Source organism: Serpula lacrymans (assembly GCF_000218685.1).
Source record: "Serpula lacrymans var. lacrymans S7.9 unplaced genomic scaffold SERLAscaffold_12, whole genome shotgun sequence".
Classification (NCBI taxonomy): domain Eukaryota; kingdom Fungi; phylum Basidiomycota; class Agaricomycetes; order Boletales; family Serpulaceae; genus Serpula; species Serpula lacrymans.
The window spans coordinates 258,353-280,578 of NW_006763301.1; the positions used below are offsets into that span (position 1 = coordinate 258,353).

The 22,226-nt window shown below is 46.5% G+C and overlaps 8 protein-coding genes across 8 annotated transcripts; 7 read left to right on the forward strand and 1 right to left on the reverse strand.

Annotated features, from left to right (window-relative positions):
* Positions 1 to 479: 479 nt before the first annotated feature.
* SERLADRAFT_351395 (glycosyltransferase family 4 protein) lies at positions 480 to 3,186 on the forward strand (the record flags this gene model as incomplete). Its single annotated transcript, XM_007321873.1, has 9 exons — positions 480 to 602; positions 664 to 909; positions 970 to 1,465; positions 1,533 to 1,546; positions 1,608 to 1,660; positions 1,741 to 1,940; positions 1,990 to 2,242; positions 2,296 to 2,675; positions 2,735 to 3,186. 9 exons carry the CDS (start codon positions 480 to 482, stop codon positions 3,184 to 3,186), a joined length of 2,217 nt encoding a protein of 738 aa, XP_007321935.1.
* A 284-nt stretch (positions 3,187 to 3,470) lies between these two features.
* SERLADRAFT_475508 (uncharacterized protein) lies at positions 3,471 to 4,585 on the forward strand (the record flags this gene model as incomplete). Its single annotated transcript, XM_007321874.1, has 4 exons — positions 3,471 to 3,694; positions 3,773 to 3,988; positions 4,077 to 4,239; positions 4,300 to 4,585. Coding segments are annotated over 4 exons (771 nt in total), but the record flags the coding sequence as incomplete, so codon positions are not given.
* A 352-nt stretch (positions 4,586 to 4,937) lies between these two features.
* SERLADRAFT_452123 (uncharacterized protein) lies at positions 4,938 to 9,240 on the forward strand (the record flags this gene model as incomplete). Its single annotated transcript, XM_007321875.1, has 13 exons — positions 4,938 to 5,225; positions 5,282 to 5,818; positions 5,879 to 6,035; positions 6,088 to 6,272; positions 6,331 to 6,545; positions 6,598 to 6,775; positions 6,833 to 6,944; positions 6,991 to 7,172; positions 7,228 to 7,338; positions 7,398 to 7,631; positions 7,692 to 8,025; positions 8,073 to 8,665; positions 8,721 to 9,240. The coding sequence occupies 13 exons, from the start codon at positions 4,938 to 4,940 to the stop codon at positions 9,159 to 9,161; spliced, it is 3,567 nt and encodes a 1,188-aa protein (XP_007321937.1).
* Positions 9,241 to 9,303: 63 nt separating this feature from the next.
* Positions 9,304 to 13,390, reverse strand: SERLADRAFT_441366 (uncharacterized protein; the record flags this gene model as incomplete). Its single annotated transcript, XM_007321876.1, has 18 exons — positions 9,304 to 9,654; positions 9,704 to 9,840; positions 9,890 to 10,389; positions 10,445 to 10,509; positions 10,561 to 10,616; positions 10,668 to 10,713; positions 10,770 to 11,024; positions 11,078 to 11,210; positions 11,260 to 11,388; positions 11,450 to 11,624; positions 11,675 to 11,805; positions 11,861 to 11,952; positions 12,002 to 12,040; positions 12,100 to 12,247; positions 12,306 to 12,439; positions 12,496 to 12,576; positions 12,629 to 12,715; positions 12,767 to 13,390. The coding sequence occupies 18 exons, from the start codon at positions 13,388 to 13,390 to the stop codon at positions 9,304 to 9,306; spliced, it is 3,183 nt and encodes a 1,060-aa protein (XP_007321938.1).
* A 159-nt stretch (positions 13,391 to 13,549) lies between these two features.
* On the forward strand, positions 13,550 to 14,836 carry SERLADRAFT_475515 (uncharacterized protein; the record flags this gene model as incomplete). The annotated part of the gene is made up of 6 exons (XM_007321877.1): positions 13,550 to 13,750; positions 13,815 to 14,023; positions 14,074 to 14,174; positions 14,226 to 14,419; positions 14,468 to 14,611; positions 14,730 to 14,836. 6 exons carry the CDS (start codon positions 13,603 to 13,605, stop codon positions 14,801 to 14,803), a joined length of 870 nt encoding a protein of 289 aa, XP_007321939.1.
* A 2,161-nt stretch (positions 14,837 to 16,997) lies between these two features.
* SERLADRAFT_475521 (uncharacterized protein) lies at positions 16,998 to 17,843 on the forward strand (the record flags this gene model as incomplete). The annotated part of the gene is made up of 5 exons (XM_007321878.1): positions 16,998 to 17,176; positions 17,236 to 17,413; positions 17,482 to 17,536; positions 17,585 to 17,648; positions 17,703 to 17,843. Coding segments are annotated over 5 exons (591 nt in total), but the record flags the coding sequence as incomplete, so codon positions are not given.
* Positions 17,844 to 17,996: 153 nt separating this feature from the next.
* SERLADRAFT_398075 (uncharacterized protein) lies at positions 17,997 to 19,757 on the forward strand (the record flags this gene model as incomplete). Its single annotated transcript, XM_007321879.1, has 7 exons — positions 17,997 to 18,251; positions 18,351 to 18,417; positions 18,472 to 18,492; positions 18,555 to 18,701; positions 18,932 to 18,944; positions 19,003 to 19,443; positions 19,505 to 19,757. The coding sequence occupies 7 exons, from the start codon at positions 18,157 to 18,159 to the stop codon at positions 19,687 to 19,689; spliced, it is 969 nt and encodes a 322-aa protein (XP_007321941.1).
* On the forward strand, positions 19,729 to 21,011 carry SERLADRAFT_398078 (uncharacterized protein; the record flags this gene model as incomplete). The annotated part of the gene is made up of 5 exons (XM_007321880.1): positions 19,729 to 19,978; positions 20,036 to 20,362; positions 20,414 to 20,541; positions 20,598 to 20,673; positions 20,731 to 21,011. The coding sequence occupies 4 exons, from the start codon at positions 20,219 to 20,221 to the stop codon at positions 20,902 to 20,904; spliced, it is 522 nt and encodes a 173-aa protein (XP_007321942.1).
* Positions 21,012 to 22,226: the final 1,215 nt, after the last annotated feature.

Consider the following 22,226-nt stretch of genomic DNA (forward strand, 5'->3'; position numbering starts at 1 on the left):
CTTGCCACATGAGGTGAGACCCCGGACACTCTGTTCAGAGTTGCTGTCAATACTAACCACAACACACTGCATACATCAACCACCTGCCGCTTGTTTCTTGAAAACTGTCTAACACGCACCTGCATATCCCTCACGTCACTTCCACATAAACGCATATGCCCACCCAGTACAAAGCTCACAGGGGCGTGAATTTCGCGACGGAGATCTGTTTCTCCCTCGTATTTACCAATTTGATTTCGTGGGGAATGTGATCAGGGTCCAAGTTGTGGATCTCTGACGTTTGAGTGTGAGTTCAATCTCATTTTTTGCAGAATTCGGCTGCCCTAAGCCCATTCCTGTATTTGGCTGCTATTGCCTACATGAGATAGTTACGCCCTGGGTCTATTCCATCACCAGCAATCAATCAAACTTGAAGCCTGATTGGACTTGCATTTAAATAGCCCTCTGAATCTTAGTCGTCTCTCCTCCTTTACCCCACAATGTCTCCACCAGCCAGCGTTCATGTGGATTTCGAGTCCAAACATCCCTCCGCCATCAGGCGTAGGCTCTCCAGCGTCAGTTCGTCCCAAAAGCCCAATGTCCATGCATTCTCTAGTCTCGCCGTAAGTCTCGTGGTTCCTTCATACTTGGTCATCATCTAAGTATAATCTCATGTCAATCTAGTCCATGTGGGCTGGTATCGCTGGTAGTGTTGTGAACGGGGGCACATCCTTCGAAATTGCCATCTCTGTCCACGATTCCGTCTACAGCACCGACTTTGCGTCCGCTGTGGTCCCCTACACCCCCAACGACCCCGCGAAGACGGCTACAGACATCGAGGTTCATGTCTTACAGACTATCAGGAGATTTTCTACAGAGCATCTGTGCAAGTTCCTTGGTGCTGGTGTCACCCTCACTCTCCTTAAAGAGGTACACACCGTGTCGTCTTTGCCGACTGAAGAAGTAATCTGATCTGCCTTCCCTATTTAGTGCCCCAATCTTTGCACCCGTTTGTGGATGGAACTGGACGTAGTGCCAATTGTGTTCAACATCAAGCCTTTCCATACAGACTCACTCACTCGTCCCAACGTCAAACATCGTATATCTTCCACAACTGGTTCATACGTTCCTTCTGGGACTGATACCCCAACCGTATATGTGGACCCATCTCCTCTTATTCACCAGGACAACCTCCAGAGTGGCGTGACGACTAAGCTCCCCATTCCGCGCACCCTTGATGAGCAGGCCGATTCTGCCGCCCGAAAATGTATCATGTATTATGGTCCGAACAACAACCCACGTCTGAGCATCGGCCCACGCAATCAAGTCACAGTAGATGCTGCTGGGAAAATACATCTCCTTGACGATCTTGAGGAGTACAGGAAGACTGTCGGACAAGGCACTTGGAACGCGGTAATCAAGCTTGCCGATGAATTGAGAGAAAAGAAAGTCAAAATTGGCTTCTTTTCATCCACTCCTCAGGGAGGTGAGTAAGTATTTCAATTCAATACGCACGAACTCTGATAGTAGTTATTTTTGCCATCCACTTTTAGGAGGAGTTGCACTTGTGAGTTTACCCCCGTGAACCTTGTTTTCATATACTCATAATCTCACCTGTCGTGTGACAGATGCGACATGCTCTGATCAGATTTCTGACTGCTCTGGATGTAGATGTTGCCTGGTACGTAATACATACAGCGGCCTCTTGATTGCCGTCTGTTCCGCATCACACTCACATGTCTTTCCTGTGACACAATTTAGGTACGTGCCCAACCCGTCACCAAGTGTCTTCCGCACAACCAAGAACAACCACAACATCCTTCAAGGCGTGGCGGCGCCCGACCTGCGTCTCACGCAAGAAGCCAAAGACCAATTCGATGCGTGGATTCTCAAGAACGGTTTGAGGTGGACGGCTGAAGGTGGTCCCCTGGCTCCCGGTGGTGTAGATGTTGCCTTCGTCGGTAATTGGGCTCCTGATATCATTGATGTCCACTCACATCTCCGTGACAGATGACCCACAGATGCCTGGTCTAATTCCTTTGATCAAGAAGGTTAGACCCGAGTTGCCTATCGTATATCGCTCCCATATCGAGATCCGGAGTGATCTCGTGCATGTCCAAGGTTCCCCTCAAGAGGAAGTCTGGAAGTACCTGTGGAACAACATTCAGCTAGCCGACCTCTTCATCAGCCACCCAGTCAGCAAATTCGTCCCGAGCGACGTACCGATTGAAAAGTTGGCTCTGCTGGGAGCCGCTACTGATTGGTAAGGATCATTTTTCCGTTTAAGAGGTGGCAGCGTCTAATTGACGCAAATAGGCTTGATGGTCTTAATAAGCATCTTGACACATGGGACACCCATTTCTACATGGGCGAATTCCGGAGTCTGTGTGTTAAGGAGAAGATGAACGAACTCAGGTGGCCTTCTCGCGATTACGTTGTCCAGATTGCGCGATTCGATCCGTCGAAGGGCATCCCGAACGTCATCGATTCATATGTTCGTTTCCGTAAACTGCTCAAAGAAAGTGGAAAGGTGGCAGAAGACGAGATGCCGCAGCTTTTGATCTGTGGCCACGGTGCCGTCGATGATCCCGATGCCAGTATCATTTACGACCAAGTTATGAATTTGATCAACTCCGACCATTACAGGGACTATTCCAAAGATATGGTTGTCATGAGACTGCCCCCCAGCGATCAGCGTACGTCACATCTTGCACTCTCATGCTAGACTCCTTTTCTGACAGGACATTATCATTAGTCCTGAATGCTCTTATGGCGAATGCCAAGATCGCCCTGCAGCTTTCGCTCCGCGAGGGCTTCGAGGTCAAGGTTTCGGAAGCATTACACGCTGGTATTCCTGTCGTTGCCTCTCGAACTGGTGGTATCCCACTACAGATCGAGCATGGGAAGTCCGGCTATCTCACAGATGTGGGCGATAACGATGCAGTTGCGAAGTATCTATACGAGCTTTACACAGATGCTGATCTGTACAAGGCGATGTGCAAGTACGCAGCCACCCATGTATCAGACGAGGTGGGCACAGTAGGGAATGCTGCATCCTGGATGTACCTGGCTGTCATGTATAATCGTGGCGTCAAGATCCAACCCAAAGGCGCTTGGTTGAACGACATGTTGAGAGAGGAGACGGGTGAATTGTATGTTGAGGGTGAGCCGAAATTGCCCCGTGGTGGTTTGGATATGCAGGGCTGAGCGAGATGCTCATGATTACTTCTTGTATCCCTCACTGCACAAAACTGACAGTTACAGTCTTGTTTGTATTTTTTGTTGTATCACTAGAAGTCTCAGGCTATCTGTATACCCGATGTACACCTGTAGATTTCGCTGTTTTTTATGTTATGCACTGTCTTAGAGTCTTTCTGCTCAGATAGCAAAGTTGTTGCAATAAAGTTCAAGATCTCAGTGACACACTGAGGACGATACGGTCTGTAGTTCCGAGGTCCGACTATAGTGGCTCGGATGTATTTGCCTTTGTAGACGGGCATTGTGTAAGGCGTCTCGCCATAAGCTGTCAGTGGCACTGCCCGTGAATCTCTCCGAGTCCATTCCTGTTATCCTTCGTCCTCCTTTCACTGTGCTATTTGGGTTCACAATGCACATGGAGGTCGACATACATTCGCCTCCATACAAAGGCACGCGTTCATACTCCACAAAAAGGCCCCGCTCCCCAGACGACTCAATAGTTTCGGAGCGTCATTCAGTACGTTGGACTTGTTACAGAACTTTCAAGTGACTCAACTTCACTACCTTGTGTTTTGTCACGGAATTTTACGAATAGAAACGCCTGTCTTTAGCTATAGGTAATGCGCGTTTGCCACAGACCAGAACCTCCCACAATGGGGTCATTACCCAAACTTCTGACAGTACACTTCGGCCATCTCCCGAGGATTGGGTGCGGCAGACTAGAGGACTTACAATCGATAGTCCTCTAGCAGTCACTGAATTTCCCTTTTCATGCCAATCTGTCAACCAGGATGCCATAGACGATAATATGGTCAGTCCTGATTTTAGCCTGCCATTCGGAGCATTCGGAGCACCAGGACTCCTGGTGTTGTGATTAGATTCTGACGTACTATACTTAGACTTTAGATTATGATGAAGGCACGCACATAAGGTCCCCACCATTACCTACGCCCAAGCCCAGTCCTCCGAGAAACGTACCGTTCATACAAATCTCAACGACATCCTCTACTCAATATCCCCCGCAGCAATTATATCAAGTTTCGAGACAGTCCCACCACCAAAGTCAATCTTCCTCACTCCCTTTACCATCGTTGCTCTCACCTTCGCCCTCAGCGTTAATAGCGCCTTCACTAGGCTCAGACCATCATCATCCTCCAATGATATATCTTCATCCTGCTACACCATCTGATACGCCTTCTCTTCAGAGTTCATTACAGTTTGGTGCCGAATCACACCTCCACACACGTCAAATATCCCCTATATCTAGTTCAATGTCCGGTACTTCTCCCACTTCTCCCCAACCGAATTCGCCGATTTCCTCTGGGCGTAAGCAACGCTTTACCATGGGCCCCCGAGCGGATTGCATCAAGTGTAGAACAGGGGTGAAGGGCCATTGGATGCATGTTGGCTGAGTAGACAGTTGTGTTATGTTTGAGTTGTCAAAAGTATGAAGTTTACTGACTATTACGTATCTTTGGAAAACCCTCGAATACGCATAGACTCATATATCCAGGTTTCTGCAGATAATGTATTTAGCTGATACTCGATGCTTATTCCTACATTAACGTTCGACTGAAGCTAACGTGATATATATATATTCGATTCTGGCCGGCCGGCCCGGGAATGGCTCATATATTTGCAGCTGATTGGCAAGAGCCTCCATTTCAAACAAGTCAAAACAGTAGCTTTCCCAATCAGTGCGCTCTATTTACTATCAAAAAAAATTCCTGTTAGGCGCAAGCCGCGGTGCTTTCCGCTCTATGGCTACAACACTTCCATTATTCTGGGACTTGTCTTCGTCCACCAAAAAGGATCGTATAGACGCCTCCGTGAAACTAATAGGTGCTCTCGAACAATTTCAAGCTCAGTATATTCCCAAGGATTCTCCAGACGGTTCAGACGATGAAGACGAGGACCAAAATCCAAACAATGACGGTTTAGACACCCTTAATGCTCAAGATGTTTCATATTCAATAAGACGACTCGTGAGAGGTCTTGCTAGTCCTCGAGAAAGCAGTAGGTTGGGCTTTGCTGTCGCATTGACTGAGGTGAGTTGTAGGCGGAAAATAGTCTAAAAAGCTGATTATTTTACCCTTTTCTCAAGTTACTCTCCAGATTGGACACCATCACATGTTCTCAGACTGTGGCTCTTCTCCTAAATTACACCAAAACAAATGGATCTATGACCGGGCAAGAAGAACGCGATATGATCTTCGCTCGACTATTTGGTTTCACAGCAATCATTCAGTCTGGCCTTCTCGTTCGACAGAGGCCTCTTCCTACATCTGCTTCATCTGCAACACTTGCATCAAGCTTGGAGGGTTTCAACGAGGTTCTTACAGAGCTGATTGTCTTGGGCGATAAAAAATCCTGGCTTCGGGAAAGTGCTTGGTGGTCGATAGGGCTTGCAATTGATGTACTCAGTACTTCTGATGCACCGTGGAAGAAGGAAGCCTTTGAGGCTACTATTCAGAGTATATTCGTGGATCAGAACATTTGGACACCCGAAAAAGTTGCTGTGGCTCTAAAAATGCAACTATTGGTTCCTCAACATAACTGGCAGAAAACACTATCAACTACATTCAAAAGTCCCGATTTGCTCAGTCCTGTAAATCTTTCAGCGTTAGCACAGATCATGAAAGTCAGTTGCAGTTCTGTCCTTACTGACTTTGTCTTCACTCATTACATGTTCATTGGTTAGGAAACGTCTTCGGATGATGGTGTCGCAGTGACAGTATCCAGTAGCAACTGGAAGCCACAGATTCACTATGCATGGGACATCATTCTGGACCGTTTACCAAGTTCAGGAGCCCAGTCCAAAAACATTTTCCGTGAATTCTTCCGAGTCGTAGTTGATGGTATGATATTTTTCGAGATTATAATCTCAGACATCCGACGTTTCAATTATAGAATCATTGTTTTCCTCTACATCGTCTACCGAGCGCAAATACTGGGGTTTTCAAGTCTTTCAGAAAGCTTTACCTCGAGTTGCTGCAACCGATCTCCCACTGTTGTTCACCAAGAACTTTATGCGTACTTGGATAAACCACTTATCAAATAATGATCGGTATTTGCATAAAATTGCGATACAAGTGGTATGTAAATCCTTGCTATCTATTCGGCAATTGCCCTGATGCCTCTTGCAATTATCAGGCCAAAGACATACAAGCATTTGTTCAGAAAAATCCTGCATCAGGGCTTCCGTTTATCCTGCAGCTCACTGGTGTCAACGGTAATTACCAGTTCGATAAATTGACTAAAACCAAGACTGTGGAATCCATTTTGGCTTCCATGGATAGTGAAGGAATCAAGAGTTATATAGACTATTTATTCCAGCAAGTCAACAACATAGTTGATGGGCCTGCACAGTTCGTGTTCTATTCTTGATGTGTCGTCAAAATTTACCAAGTGCAAGTACAGAGATGATATACCAGCTATCAACGCAAGAAGAGCTTGGATTGGTAGTCAGTTAGCAGCGTTGATTCACAATAAATCAATACCAAAAAGCGATGACTGGATACAACCTATCTTGGATTGGTTTGTTGTGAATGGTCTATTTATATTGAAGGCAAAAAATGAAAAGAGTGTCTGCCGTGCGGTGAGTCTTCTATTTGGAAAACTGAGCACTGTTTGAACTGAAGACGTCGTGGCCTAGCTCCATTCGTTACCATCTCCAAGTTTCTCCGACGACTTGCGCCAGAATTACCGTGACCGGCTTCTCAGTTGTCTGGCTGATTTGACAGGACAGACTACTGCTATCAAAATAGGTCTGTAAACCATATTGATGCTATTCGTTTCACTCATTGTGCATAGGTGACAAGATACAGAAAGCATCTGCCGTTGCAGCCGATGGAGAACTCTGGGTTTCAAAAGTTTTATCCAGAATAGAGCAACTGGAGAAGGACACAAAGCATGTCTCTTCCCTTGCAGAGGATGACGAGGAGGATGTGGCATTACGAACACGTGCGTTACAAGTGGTAAAAAAGCTGAAGAAGGTATGTTTTCTGATCGTGTAGGCTAAGCAACTCCTGCTGAAACAAGTATGTGAAGGCATCTGACAGTCAAGGTGAACAAGCTAAGGGGGCTGAGTTACTGATTGAGGCTATTCTCATCCAACAGTATTGTGCCGATGAAGACGCTGTAGAAATGGAAGTTTTAGAGGTAATTGGCAGAAGGGTCTATTCTTTCAATATCAACTAATCTAACATGAATTTTGCAAGTCATGTATTGAAGCCACAAACCAAATGTTTTTGGTCAACAAGAAAGGCAAAAAATCCAGAAAATCTGTGGACAATAAAGATGGCGAGCAAACTCCAGATCCTATTGATGTTTTCGTGGATACTATTATTGGATTTTTGGAGAGGCCCTCAACGTATATGCGTACAACTGCCAATCAGTCGTTCTCTTTGCTTACTGGGGCTGTACAAGAGAGCACCATAGAGTTGATAGTGCGAGTAAGTCATATATAAATATATATGCTCGGTGTGAAAGACGTTAATCATGTGCTCTTACAGCAATTAGAGCGGAGAGACCCCGCTGAACTTGCGACAGATGGCGACAGTGATGAGGAAGAAGAGGTGGAAGACAATCTTGATGATGAAAACGATGAGAGTGACGATGGTGTGACTTCCGCGGGCGAAGAGTCTGAAGACTTGGATGATGCCGAGGATGCTCTTCAAGTCAGAGCGAAAATAGAGGAAGCCCTTCGGGCAAATGGAATAGAGGCTGCGACCGGTGATTCAGATGCTGACACCGACGAAGATCTCATGGATGATGACCAGATGATGGCAATTGATGAGCATTTAGCAGAAGTCTTCCGGTCGCGGTCCAATGAGAAGGCAAGTAAAGGTGTGTTGTGTTTTATTTCATTTGGCATACAAAGAAACGACTGATAGACTACTCAGGTGTCGACGCTCAACGAGAGGCTACCCATTTCAAGAACAGGGTCCTTGATCTTATTGATACATATATTAAGAAGCAACCGACGAGCTCCCACAACGTCCTCCTCGTATTGCCCCTCGTCGAGATCGTTACCACTAGTGGGCTTGACGAACGTCAGCTAGTAGATAAGACTACAGGCCTTTTGAAGTCTAGGTTTGAAAAACCAAAGGACGTCCCATCTAATGCCAATGTCGAGCAGGTCAAGACCCTACTCGAAGAGCTCCACCAGAGAGCTCGGAAGACACGTTCATCCGATAGTCTGACGACCTTGAGCTTCTGCAGCCTGTACCTTTCGAAAATGTTGTTGCAGTCTAATGCAGAAGAATCCATTCACCACATATACCAACAGTCTTTCACCGATTTTATCACCCGCAAGGCGTCACATCTTAACGTCAACTTCTTTCAAGACTATGCCCGTCGTTATCCTCTATTAGGCTGGAAACTTAAGACGTATATAATCGAGGTTTCTGGCGAGGCAACGAATATCTACCGGAAATGTCAAGCATTCCAGCTTTTGCAAGTGATTGTCAATCAGTTGCCCTCAATAGTGAGTTTGACATTGAGCTTTTTCAGAAATCGGATTGTTATTAATCATCATACAGAGCTATAAGCAAGACGAAGTTGTGAAGTTCATGACAGCTCTTCGCCATGCTTTATTGGATCTGATCTCCTCAGCTTGTGATGAAAGGGCTGCTTTGACGGCCGCTCAGATCAAGGAATTGCTGAAACTTGGCCTTCTTGCTATTCGTCAAACGACTAAAGCGCTCTCCAAACCAAGTGATATTGAAACTATATGGGATCCGAGTTCGTGGAAAAATGTACTCGAGAGACTCTCCTCATCCAGTCGCTTCAAATCGTCTACTGCACTTCTCAAAATGTGCGAGCAGATTGCGAAGAGCGCCAAAATAGCAAGCCCAGAGAAGATCAATGGCACTAATGGGAAGGAAGGCTCCTCCAAGCGGAAAGCCGGTGACGTGAGCGAAGGTGAAGGAGGAGGATCCAAGAAGGCCAAACAGAAAAGGGCCAAAAAAAGCAAAGCTTGATTGTTTCATCTCATACATTCATATAGAATCATGTTTAGCTCGTAGCTCATTCAATGCTGTATACCTTCCTTTCAAGCATTCACCGATGAGTTGCGCACACTGCCGAGTTCTGACAGTTTTGCGGTTAGAGTGGTTCAAATGTCTAGTTGGAGGATTCACACCTGTTTTGTGCATGCCGCTTCTCGATGGTACATTGATATGATTGGGAACGCTCTGTAGCAACTTGAAGGATTTCTTCAGAGACACCAGCTAGGCGGGCACATTCTACTCCGAATGATTCAGCAGCAATGCCAGGAATCAAGCGATACAAAAAGGTGATGTCCCTGGTCCCGTTTATGCGTGTCTCAGCAGTATATCCCATGTGTAAGTTTTGGATTGCGTTAGGGAATTTCCTCTCCAGATCAACTGCCACAAGAGGATAATGCGTAATAAACAACGTTTTGCAATGGACATTCCGCACTAAGTGCTCCAGGACAGCATGAGCAACCGCCATCTACGTAAGAATCAGCACTGGCGAATATGAAGTCTTCTGGAAAACCTACACCATCCACTGTGGAAGTTCCCCTTCCAAGTTCGTCTAGTATAACGAGACTCCTTGACGTGGCGGCTTGCAGAATATCGCTTGTTCCAGCCATCTCCACCATGAAGGTGGAACGCCCTCGATCAAGTTCATCCGAAGCTAGGAATTGATGAGCACCCGCTCTTAGCTACCTGGTTTGGGAACTTACCACCCATCCGGGTCAAGATGCTATCAAGTAGTCCCAATCTAGCAGACTTTGCAGGAACGTAAGATCCAATTTGAGCCATTATAGATATGAGAGCAACCATCCTGACAGCAGAGCTCTTCCCTCCCATATTTGGCCCAGTGATGATCTTACTGGAAGGCTCGTCCCCTCCCATGTCTATTGAGTTCGGCACGAAAGGATCCGACCTAAGGGCCTCAACCATCGGGTGACGTCCTTCAATAATCTCCAACTTGTCTTCATCTGTGAATTGTGGCCGGACATAGCCATCCTGAAGAGCAACTTGTGCAAAACTTAACAAGCAATCAGCAATAGCCAATTTGTTTACAGCATCCCGGATCACAGTATAATGGTCCTGAACGATGTCATTCAAAAACGACTCGAAAGCTTTTATGGCCTCAGCTTGTAGAGATTCCATATATCGAGCGCGTTCGTCTCTTTTCTTTTTTACGTCAGGGGTCAGGTATCGCGTCAGATACTTAGTCCTAAAGAAGTATGTTTTCATCCTGGAGAAAGAATACCAAGTATCTATATGCTAACCTAGATGCAATAAACCAGTTCGGTGGAACCTCCCGATTCTCTGTTTTCTTCAATTCAACAAGATACTGCACAAAAATGAGGTAAGGTCATAGTAGACTCAAGAATTAATTACTTACTTCTTCTCCAGCAAAGGTTGTCCATTGTAACAATGGCTTTTTCAGTACCTTGCGAACTGGTATCTTGAATAAGGCGTGTAGACATTTCACAGGGAGAAGTTACATACTAGACTTCAGCTCTTCCTTGAGGTCCGCCTCGACAGCCTGGATCGCCTTCAATAATAATCAACATGAAAAGTTACGTCAAGACTACAAATGCTAGGACACACCATAGCCATATCATCAAGTGCAGGATATTTGTCAGGATCAGACCAGAGTGTATCCTTCCGCCCATCAAATGCCTTTTGCAAAGAAATGGATCCTAATAGGTCCATTACGGGCTGCTTTAGCTTGGGCAAAGAGATGACAAGTTCTTTCAAGAGTTTCGCTCGAAAGCCGCCATCCGCGCTGTCTTTGCAACCTTCGAATACAGTGGCAACTTTCTTGAAAGCCAGAAGTAATGTTGCAAGTTCCTGAGGCGTGCACTGAAATACAATAAGCCATGAGTACTCATGATCTCTGTACAGGTCTAACTTACTTTGCCGTATTGAATGCGGCACAAACCTTTGGAAAGATCGGGTAGCTTCTTCAGAACTTGCTTCAGAGCCACCAATCGCTCCGATGAACTGGATATAATTTCCTCCACAGCATCCATCCTCTCTTCCAAAATCCTTCAATACATTGAGCTAGGATAATGCCGATAGAGCAAAGGACACTTACTCTTTATGTACGAGTGGTCTACCCACCCAACTTTTGAGTAACCGTGCACCAAACTTAGTGGTTGTGCGGTCTAAAATCCACATCAAAGAGCCTTTGGTCGTGAAATCCGTTTCATTCCGATAAATTTCCCTAATGGCATAATGTCGTCAGTTTTTAACCAGCTTACCAGACACGCAGGGGGAAAACATACAGGTTGACCAATGTGTTGCCATTGAGTAGCATGTGCGTTCTGTTTGTAAATCTCATGAAGAACCTTATTCCAAGAAAAGCATCTGCAATACTAAACGCCGAAAGGTACTTGATAGCATGAGCTAGAACGATTACTACTTGCTGTGGGAAATCGGTCACAGATGCGAGTAGTTTTTCTATGTCATGCGCTCAGAAACAATGAAGATGAATGTTCCTATATGCACACCTGGGTCAACATTTCCAGACCTTCCCTTTGATTTATCAGCATAGAAGCCGGAAACAAAATCAAAAGCCTCGGTATAAGTCAATGTGTCATTGAAGCGCTCCAACCTTGGTTTACTATTTTCCGTGGAACTTCTGTCGGTCGATCATCACATACCAAGATGATGCGATGAAGAAATACCAGACTCACTCGGTATAGTGAGTTAATAATTTTTCAGTAAATTTACTTAGCCCTTCATGAGGCAAAAGTAGTTCTGCGGGCCTTGTATGCACTAATCTAGTCTGGTGGACCGTAAGTGTATGCTATAATTCATATAAGTGAATTACAAACTTCAAGATCAATACGCATATATGTATCTTTTGGAGGAAGCTGTTAGCGGATCGAAGCAATCATAAGCCAGGTAATTCACCATTGAACTCATCCCATACGACGTCTCCTGTGCGAGGACTGATAGAAATCATACCTATAGATACATCGTTGGAGCGTGTGTCATCCTTGGAATGCTCAACAAGACATAATAGTGATGGTGAAGTGTGTTTATCGAGATCGTCGACGGAGTCCATTTCATCCACATACCTGTTTTCAATACTGTTTTATCACTATTGAGAGAGTTTATATAAACTTGACTACTCACGTTGTCGCTGTATACAAATGAGTAAGCTTTCGTTGGAATAATGTGTTCCTGTTCTCGCTGACTTTCTTCAATGCAGCTGTTTCCACTTGCTCGATTATCCCTACTTTGTGCCCCTGGGAGAGTAATCTATACGACTGTGAGTTGATTGGTATATGATAACAGGCATTGGCACTTGCTTCTTAAGGTGTACATCACGTCTATGAACGGGAACCGACGCCGTCCAGAGATTACGACGCATATAACATACAATTCCTAGTTCTTTGCTCGCTATCTAAAGCGCTTATTAAAGATTGTTGGCATTTCCAATGAAAGATGTAGCTCACCTTAGCGCTATCTTCATAAAAGTAATACTTATACCCGGTCTCGACCATTAGCATCGTCCCTGGGTTATCGCGTATGAATTGTAAAACCTGGAAAAAGCAGTCAGAGATGGGTATCGAGTGTTCAAGTAATTTATTGACCTGTTTTTCTGAAGGTGTATAAGGTTGGCCACCGGGTCCAATTTCCTCCTCCATTGCTTTCTCTTTAGTGCCTGTAGCCATCTTACGCTTCGACTTCCCTTTGCTCGACTTGTGTGAGAACATTTCATTCAGCTTCTTGAAAGCCCTGTCTGACTCATCCCCAGAAAGCTCCTGAGGTTGTTCATCTTCACCCTTCTCGCCGTCCTCACCTACTTCTATGGTCTCGCGATCGTCATTTCTACCTCTACCTGCGATAAAGACGTTATTCTCTCCGAGAAGGACTCTTTTGAACTCTTCGCGACGTTTTATTTTCGAGATTTCCTCAGCTTTCCTCGACTCCGGGGAACCCTTGAGGTGAGGAGCTGATAGCTGAGAAGGATCAAAGCGCCATTGTTCTGCAGACGAGGAGTTGTTCCCAGAAGTGGAAGGATCCGAGACGTCGTGACTATACTTAAGCCGCTTTCCTGGAGGTCTCTCCCAGTCATCCTGGCCGTCCTCAACAGTCAAGTCGATAGGCGAGTTGTCAGCACCTGTAGTCCGCCTTTTGGCCAATGGCGTGTGTTGACTGAAATAGTGAGAAATGGTAGGCTGAGTTTTGGGACTCGATCCAGAGAGCCTCCTCATATCATTGAATATCCAAGAAAACCAAGAAAACCAAGAAGACAGCAGAAGAATAAATCGACAGCAGCCAAAGACAAGCACCACAATGATTCTGACATTGAACTTACGAAACGCGGGATCACGCGATCACGTGAAAGTGATTTTTTCATCGGGTGGCGCCGACGGTGACCTCAAGTTTACCACTAAAGGTCAAGTTGCAACAGTAATACTAATCCATGCAAGCTTTTCAAAGAACATGGCTGACGCGCTCTCTGGCAGTCTCTGCAGCAAGGTCAGAATTGCATAGCTCAAGGCTAGTATGGTGCACCAGAAAATACGTAACAGCTGCCTCGCATGATGGTCCCGTCGTTTCTGAGACGAATCGTATGTACCAGCAACGTCGTACTCACCTTCCGTACCCATAATTAATAAATCTCGAACTCGACAGGTGCTGAAGCGACATTGAAAAGGTTCTGGAAACACGTCGGGCTAGAAAAGCGTGATAATTCATTTGCGGTGACGCTTGACAAACGTGCAATAAAGACACCTTCTGGAAACACTCTGCTGTTACCCGAAAACAAACGTCTGCTAGCAACGCTCATCGCAGACGAATGGGAAAACCAAGAGAGGCTCTTGCAGCCTCATGCGTTACCCATGGTATGTCGATTGACCGGAGCTCGTTATCGCACATTTTTACTTCCTTCCAGACTTCGCTTGCATCGAGGGCCATAGATGCTATGGGAGACGATAAAACGCGCTCCGAGGTACGCGCAGCTCTTCTTACTTATCTTGACACGGACACTATTTGGTAGGTCTATCACATTTCTCTTGCCAAGGATTCTGTTCTGATCCAAAATAGCTTCCATGCAGATGATCCGCCACCTGTCGTAGAGCTGCAAGAAAAATATTGGTTGCCATTACTCGATTGGGTTCGGAGCACCTTTGAGGTTGAGATAAAAGTTTTTGATTCAGTTCTTTTCCACTCGCAATCTGATGAAACAAAGCGGAAATTTGATGATGTCCTTGCGAACCTAAATCCTTGGGAATTAGCTGGTGAGTTCCACGGTGTCACTCAAAAATAACACTCACGTATTCTGGTAGCAATGGAGCGTGTTACTTATACGTCAAAATCATTCTTAATCGCTCTTGCCCTCGTGAAGAAACATCTGACTGTCGAAGAAGCAGCCTTGGCTGCACAAGTCGAGGTGGCCAGTCAAATCCAGCGGTGGGGGGAGGTAGAAGACTGTGAGTTTCTTCTGTTACTATTCTGTTACTATTGGTATCCCTTTTCCGGATCACTCCGGCGCCCTCTTCCACTTTCCTTTTTCTCTGACGGGACATACTGACTGGTCTTACTTTCTAGCTCACGATGTCGACTTCCACGATATTCGGCGGCAGTTAGGTAGCGCCGCTTGCTTGATGGCGAATGTTTCATAGATAGTGGCAATACCATTATCATTTATTTCTCCATATACATGATTCTCTCAAGAAAGTATCTTAAATGAAAAACACGCACACGAACGAATCTCCCCAGTCCGTAGTCATCGCTGTGAAATGCTGGTCCATCTTCGACTGCTGCGCGTTACTGTGTACCTTCAGCTGCCTGAAGTGGCCATCTCAGCCCTAATAGCCCAGAGAACCCCAGCTCACGAGTTCATATCCCCTCTGTCTCCGTGCTTCGCCGCTGTCATGTGAGGCACTAGCATAACGAGAGCGAACAGGATGATATCAGAAAAAATCTGTGCCGTTTCTTCCACAACCTTTTTGTATATTTACAAGATCAAAGATTGATGGGTGCTTGAGGCTGAATGAAATTCCGATTTGTCCAGTGGGCAGAATAGGTATCCCCCTGTCTGCTCACACCCACAACAAGTACCGTGCGTTTGCTGAATGAGCCCAAGCGCCTTTCTATTCAAGCCGATTGAGTAATGAATACGTTCTACTCGTACCTGCCCACGCACAGCATTGATATTGCTGCCAATTACCGATAGCTCAAACGGATGAGCAGGTTCCATAGCGCCTACATTTCGAATATTTCCCGCATCAAATGCCATGCAACGAACGATTCACGCTGCAAGTTATCATGTCAAACCTTGTTTGTATGAGCTTATCTGACTGACAGCCTACCTGCAGTGCACTATCAATTACCACTCTCATCCGCAATTCGGCACAGAGAAATCGAGGATGTGTGACCTGGACTGTGGTTACCTTGCGCAGGTTATCACAGCATCACCTTGAAGTACAAAGAACCTCCGTTGATGTCATGTTGGCATCCTTTTGGATCAGGTGTCCGTGCAGTAAAGCCATCTTCGTCGATGGTCACTGATAATCACAGATAAGTTCAGCATTGCACATGTCTTGTAAGCCGATACCTTCTAGTATTCGCTTCGGTCATTTTCATTTCCGAGTTAGATAGGACCTCTTTTAAAGGCTTGAACTTCAAAGTTTGAGCCTTCGAGATGTGTACAGTATACTAGAACTTACTAGACGTTAGGAGAGCACATATCAATCATGATATGACTACCCGTCGCCTTTCGCGACAAAGTTGAACTCAGCGCTTAGTGTTGCACCCTTGATCCATTTATGATCGAACCAACCAAGACACGGGAAACTTATATCTGGGGAAGTGGCCGTCAAGACACGGGGCAAGCTTGGCGAGCATAATGATCACGAGTGGTCTGAATTCCTGGCACACGAGGACGAGAATCCCACAAGCGTTGATTTGTGAGGCCTGCACAAATACACAGTTAGCGACGAAGAACCACTGAGGTGCGACTATGATTGATGCTGCCGCTGCTGTGAGAAATGCGCAAGCTCAGCTTGGTTTAGCACCAAGCCTGCTTTCGCCAGCGGCGATCCGCCGTCCCGTACACTCCGCACCGTAGTAACTCGGTTTATTGATTTCAGTATATAGCATGAACTGCGAAGAAGTGCATAACCCAGCCTTCAGACAACGAACAGACATGACTGAGAACGTATTGAAATCGTTTGATCCGTTTACAACGCACCCTTTCACCAACAACAGTGGAGTGCTACCTGCTCCACCCCAACCAACCGAATATCCCTCGCCAGTTTTACCTCAGGGTCACAATAATTATTATTATAACCCATCGCCCGCCGCAGCACCACCAGCGCTAACAGATGCGACTGGGGAAAGTCCATTGCCAGTCAAATCACCGAAACCTCGGCGTTCAAGTAGCCATGGATCACCGGGTGCAGTCAGGCCAATCTTCGTGACGCCATTTAGGCCAGAAAAGACTACTCCAGAGCTGAGCGAGATCCTGATTGCGAAAAAGCCGTCAAAGACCTGGAAGGTTTAGTTGAGTCGTCGAGATCATGTTCGGAAATGAATGGAGGTGTCCGGACACGATGTCGAAGTGTCTCTAGTAAGTAGCCCGTTTACTCCCAAAGTTCGTTCCTATCTGACTTCAGTTCGAAGAGAACACAGCGGGGAAGATATGCTGCTTGCTGGTTTTGCACATGTACAGTACTACAGCGGTACTTACTAAAAGAACCGTTTTACTGGCCAGGGTCACGGTGTTTACGGTTTGAATACCGGCGACACATGTGTGGTCGGAGTGCGAAATCTGAAGACCGAACGAACTGCCACACAATTGAATTAGCAAACCTCGAGGACACTTTCCAAGTTCCGGTGTCATGACTCCTATCGATATTCCTGTTGACCACACTTATACAAGCTGCTACTGTGAAGAAAATATATATTTGCTAGCTAAGTATTTCCTAGATCAACCTTCCGTCAAACGCCGCTGGGATATCTTTGCTATATTTATTTCAAATGCAACTAAGATGGTGACTACGATTGGATAGTCGTGTTCTGTGATTGATGATAAACCAATTTGCTTATCTAGGTTGCTCTCTGGAACCAGCGCAAGGCAGCTTTCGCAGACGTAGCTGTGGTATGGGATTACCATGTCATTCTAGCCATGCGGCCGCGATCCCCTTTTGTCTCATCAGCTGGAGATCCTGCAGCACAAACATGGGTCTACGATTATGATACTCGTTTGGGTATCCCGTGTCAATGGAGAGGCAAGCCATATATCAAATTAATGACTCACACGACTTTCTCGAGCAGTATCACCGGGAATTACTTCTAGATTATGTCCAAGGAACCTTTCTAGACACCCCGGATGTTCCAGTGCTGTATCAAAGGTAAACGCTATTAATGGACGTTTGAATGGTGCCTTCAACTTGTCGCAGTCTCTTCAGGGTCATACCAGGCGAGGAATTTCTGGACCACTTTGCTTCAGACAGATCGCACATGGTAAGTGGGCAGCACCTGTGACATGGGAAGTGACATCTCTAATAGCATTCACAGCTATCAGTACATCCAGGGGCTGAACCTTGCTATTTCGCTGAACCACCTGTGTATCTACCGTTGCGTGGTTCGAAGGCTACAGAAAGGGGGGTAACGAATAACCTTATGTCTGCTTTTGTCTCGATGGCACGATCAACCGATGCATTTGGACAGGTGATGGATAGGGATGATTTTGAGCTTTGGTGCTCACAGGTTGAGGTAGTAGTCTAGGGTCGCCCAATGAATATAGAATTCGGTGCAGCCACACTTGATGGGCCACTTGAAAAAAAGGCTGTGACTGTGACGTGTGACTCTGCAGAAAGACAGGCCGTTGGACTACTACTCCACAAACTACAAACAGGTTTTCTTGCCCTTGACGCTCTTTCTTCTTTCTTCGGTAGCTTTCATGAATTCGACACCATCATCTTCATCTTCCGTGAACGGCTGTACCCCTTCTAGCAATGGTGTATCACACATGTCTGCATCTACACCTTCCGAACATTCCTACGTCAGCCATGGCGAGAACCACAACTCATCTGGCTCTTTCCCTGTCCCGAATGGTTACTCGCAGTGAGTTTCTTCAGCGTGCTCCACCCCTTTTGGTTCATTTCATGTATCATTGACGCTGATGGCGCGTGGGTTGCATGCTTTTTCCTGGCAAAAATTTAGAATGCCTTATCAGCCGCACAACGAGGAAATAGTGCATCACCTGTACCATGCCGGCTTTCAAACTGGTGTGAGTACATGCCCATTACAGGGAAATAATTTTTAATTCTCACCGTGTTATCAGAATTACGCAGACACCATCTTGGTGGGTGCCCCTCACTATCTCAGTTGTTTTCACATGTCCTTAATTTATTGGCCCTAATTCAGCATGTTCACCAAAATGCATATCGATTGCACGCCATCATTCTTTCACGTTCGCCTTTCCTCGCACACCTGATGTCTACATCGCCTCAGTCGGGAGGTCAACGTACACTTTTTGTACAGCTAGATCATGAACCGGAAGTTACGCGCGAGGTAAGCTCAGAATTCTTGGACTCTGTTGAATGCGGTGTTCGCAGCTGGTCGATCTACGATCAGGAAGACATGTCACCGTGTCCATTATCACCCTTTAAACTCCTAAGTCTCGACTTACGGTGGCATTTGTTGTGTCTTTCTGACCGACTCACTCGGACGCCGTATTCAACGGAGCCTTTCATTTCGTTTTGCTTTCTTCGAGTGCTGACGGATTGGTGATGGCTATCTAGGGCTTTGCTATAGGTATTATATTCTCATGTTTTGATTATCATATCACTCATCATTCATTGGTTTTTTCAAGCGCTGGGCTACCTTTACTCGTCTGTCTCATTAAGTTTGATACGACCTGAAAATGCACGCGGAGTGCTTGCGGCAGGCTGCCTCCTTGGCGGCATGGATGACCTTTGCGGCTATTCCTATGAAACCTGCAGGCAGTCCTTTAGCGTCGACACTATCACAGAATGGCTGGAGTTTGTGCATAGTATTCCTGTACCGGATAATTCAGGTAACCCTGATATGGCAGTAGCATCTGTCTTTGGGCAGTACGCCCAAAGGTTGCGAGACGATGTATTTCATTTCCTTATAGTGACTCTTCCCAGCATTCTGGAAGTACATTCTTCCATGACACCCGAAAGCAGTCCATCAGAGGGACATGGTGGTCGTGATACCTTATTGCGTGTATTTTCCCTCGTGCCATTCGAGATGTTCAAAGCCGCAGTGGAATCACCCACCTTCCAAATTGGTATGTGGAAGCCATAGAATTAACAACTCATACCGAGTTAATGTGCGCCTTCATTACACAGGGTCGGATCAAGCACGATTCAAATTTGCTAAAGATGCCATTGAGCTGAGAAAGCGGGGAATTGCGAGGGGGCATGGGGCAGAAGAGACGGTTGTGCTTGCGTTTGGAGGAGGACAAATGGGTGGAAGCGCTGTGCACGTTACGCGAAAAATGCGTAAACGGCCTTTATGGAAAGTTAACTCCTGAATCGCGTTTCTTCGATAGGCATGTTACGTGACAATTCTTGGTTCAAATTTAGTTGCTCTGTTGTTCTGCAAGCCATGACACGATCACGGTCCGCGTGATATTTTATTCGCATCGTATCGTGAATTGGCGAGAGAGAGTGGGAGTGCTGGGAGGACGGAGATGGTAAGAGGGTGCTGAGTGTTGTCTGTACCAATCTCGGAAAGAGCCACGGCGTGCATTAGGCTTTTTAGCTGTTGACAGGCAGATCGGCCAAGCTGTGGCAGAGAGTGCGGTGGCGATCAAAGTGACCGTATGTCTGAGTTTTGCTTCACACCTTCCAGCAACGGATGCTTTTCGCGCTTTCTAGATTCAATGATTGACCTGCTCTATCTATGTCTGCATCTGTGCTATTACTGCGCCACGATCGATAAAGGTTTTTCCTACCCGTGTATCCGCGCCGAACCTATCACGAGAGCACTACCATGGGCAATCCTCAAGTCGTATATGAAGCATACATCATCCCCCGGTTCAAGTATAATCATTCTCTGCCATGGCCTCTCACACCTACGAGCTCTACTTCACAGGCAGAGACGACCCTCGAGATGGCTGCATCATCATGGGCGAGGACACAAAGCACATCTTCTTCGAGTTCGAGACCAGCATCTCGGACTACATGACCAACGCTCAGACGACTGTGAGTACTCTATGCCCCTACAACGTTCCATGCTGACCCTTTGTCTTCAAGATATCGAGCGAACGCAAGCCCGTCGCCTGCTTCGAGTGGTCCATGGGCGGCACCCAGCTTGGCTTTGCGACCATAGGGAACAGACACTTTCCAATGTCCAACCTCGTCATGCCTGGTTCATCGGCAAGGTGCCTTACTACACTGCCTCTCTATTTGAACTCGCACTCACACCTCGTTTGCTCAGTGCTCGCCAATTTTGTTCGGTCGATGGCAGACATTTCGAATGGCGAAGCTGCTACGATGACCCGCAATCTTATGATGTAATTACCCTGCTTGTTCCCTGAGGCAGTTCCGTGCTCATCATCTCTTTCCGATAGCTATTCACTTACAACGTCAGGATCGCGGTTTTTCGAAGATACCCGCAGGCGACACCTGTGGGTCCCTCACATGGTTTCATGCAATATACCCTCGTGCATGATATCCCGTTACTCGAAGCCCTCATGGCCCTTAGTCTTAACCGCTGGATAGATTGGGGCCAGAGGGTTCCCTAATGTGCTGCCACGATGACTCCTCTCATACAGTATACCAGTTTATTGACCGTTGATTTATACGGGTATCAATGACAAAGGAAATACAAAGGCTGCATGCATGCAATTACGAAAGCAAACGAAGGTCAGAAGTGCATATTAGAGTATATAGAACAAAAATCAAGGGTTCTTCATTGATCCAAGCATGTGCTCAAGGCGCTCTTCTACTGTCCAGTGCATATCGGTATCAGAGTGGAAGGAAGAGGGAGTGGAATGACCAGGTGGTAAATTAGGAACAAAGTTAAATGAACCGGAATCCATTCCCTGAGAAAGGTTCTCTATCAGCCGGCCAATTTGGGTACTTGAGCTATAAAAAACCTGCGGGCAAGGCGTCAGGAGGTGGCAAGTAGGCATCCGATAAAACTTTACTTTGGTGTCTGGGCGACTTTTCCCCAGGTGAGGTTTCTTACGCGAGAGGAACGAGGTGTTGCTTCCCTTAGAAGTTGATCTCGCGTGTTCTCTCACAAACACCTGCACACCATCACCATTCTCGCGTGTCGAGTACTCAGAAGCAAAGCTGGTTCTGTTAGCATAAATAGAGTCCACATCATCGTCGCGCAGCCCATTCACTATAGACCTATGGGCAAAACGATCACTGTCTGGGCACCTTGCATCATCGCACGACTTACCATATGGTCTCGCCGTTGGCCATCTCGATAAGCTCCAAAGCGGCACCGCCACCGTCAGAAGGGCTAGGGGCCTCGTGGCTGCCATTGCCAGCCACGTCCCCGCCTGCTTCGCTGACAAAGGTATTTGGATTCCTGTTCTCACCAGCATACATATCATATCTAAGTAACCAGAAGTTTCAGATGAAGCGGATCATGATAAGAATTACACTGACAATGAGTCATAAGCCGATGTAGATTTGTCCATATTCTGGGGAGCATGTAAAAGATTCTCAGCTTGGGCAGATATCGTTGTAGGTATCTGGGGTACAGGAGGGGAATTATCAGACGAGAACCGTCGGCCTCCAGGCGACCGAGGGGGAGGCGGAGTGGGCGCTCGGTCATGGACAGAGCGCCCCGACTGAACAGATGCTGCGCTTGCAGACCGACGACGTCGGTTAGACTGTGATCCTTTTCTCAACAACTGACTCAAGTCCAAATGAGAACCCTTAGCCTCCGAAGGAAAGATGATCGTTCTGCGAACAACTGGGTTGCTATCCTGGGCTTGTTGTTGCCTTGGACGACTGGTATTGGTATCCCCTTGCTTACGAACAGTGAGTTTCCTAATAATGCTTTCATCAGGCGCAGGTTCAGAAACTTCATCGATACTCGGACGTCCTT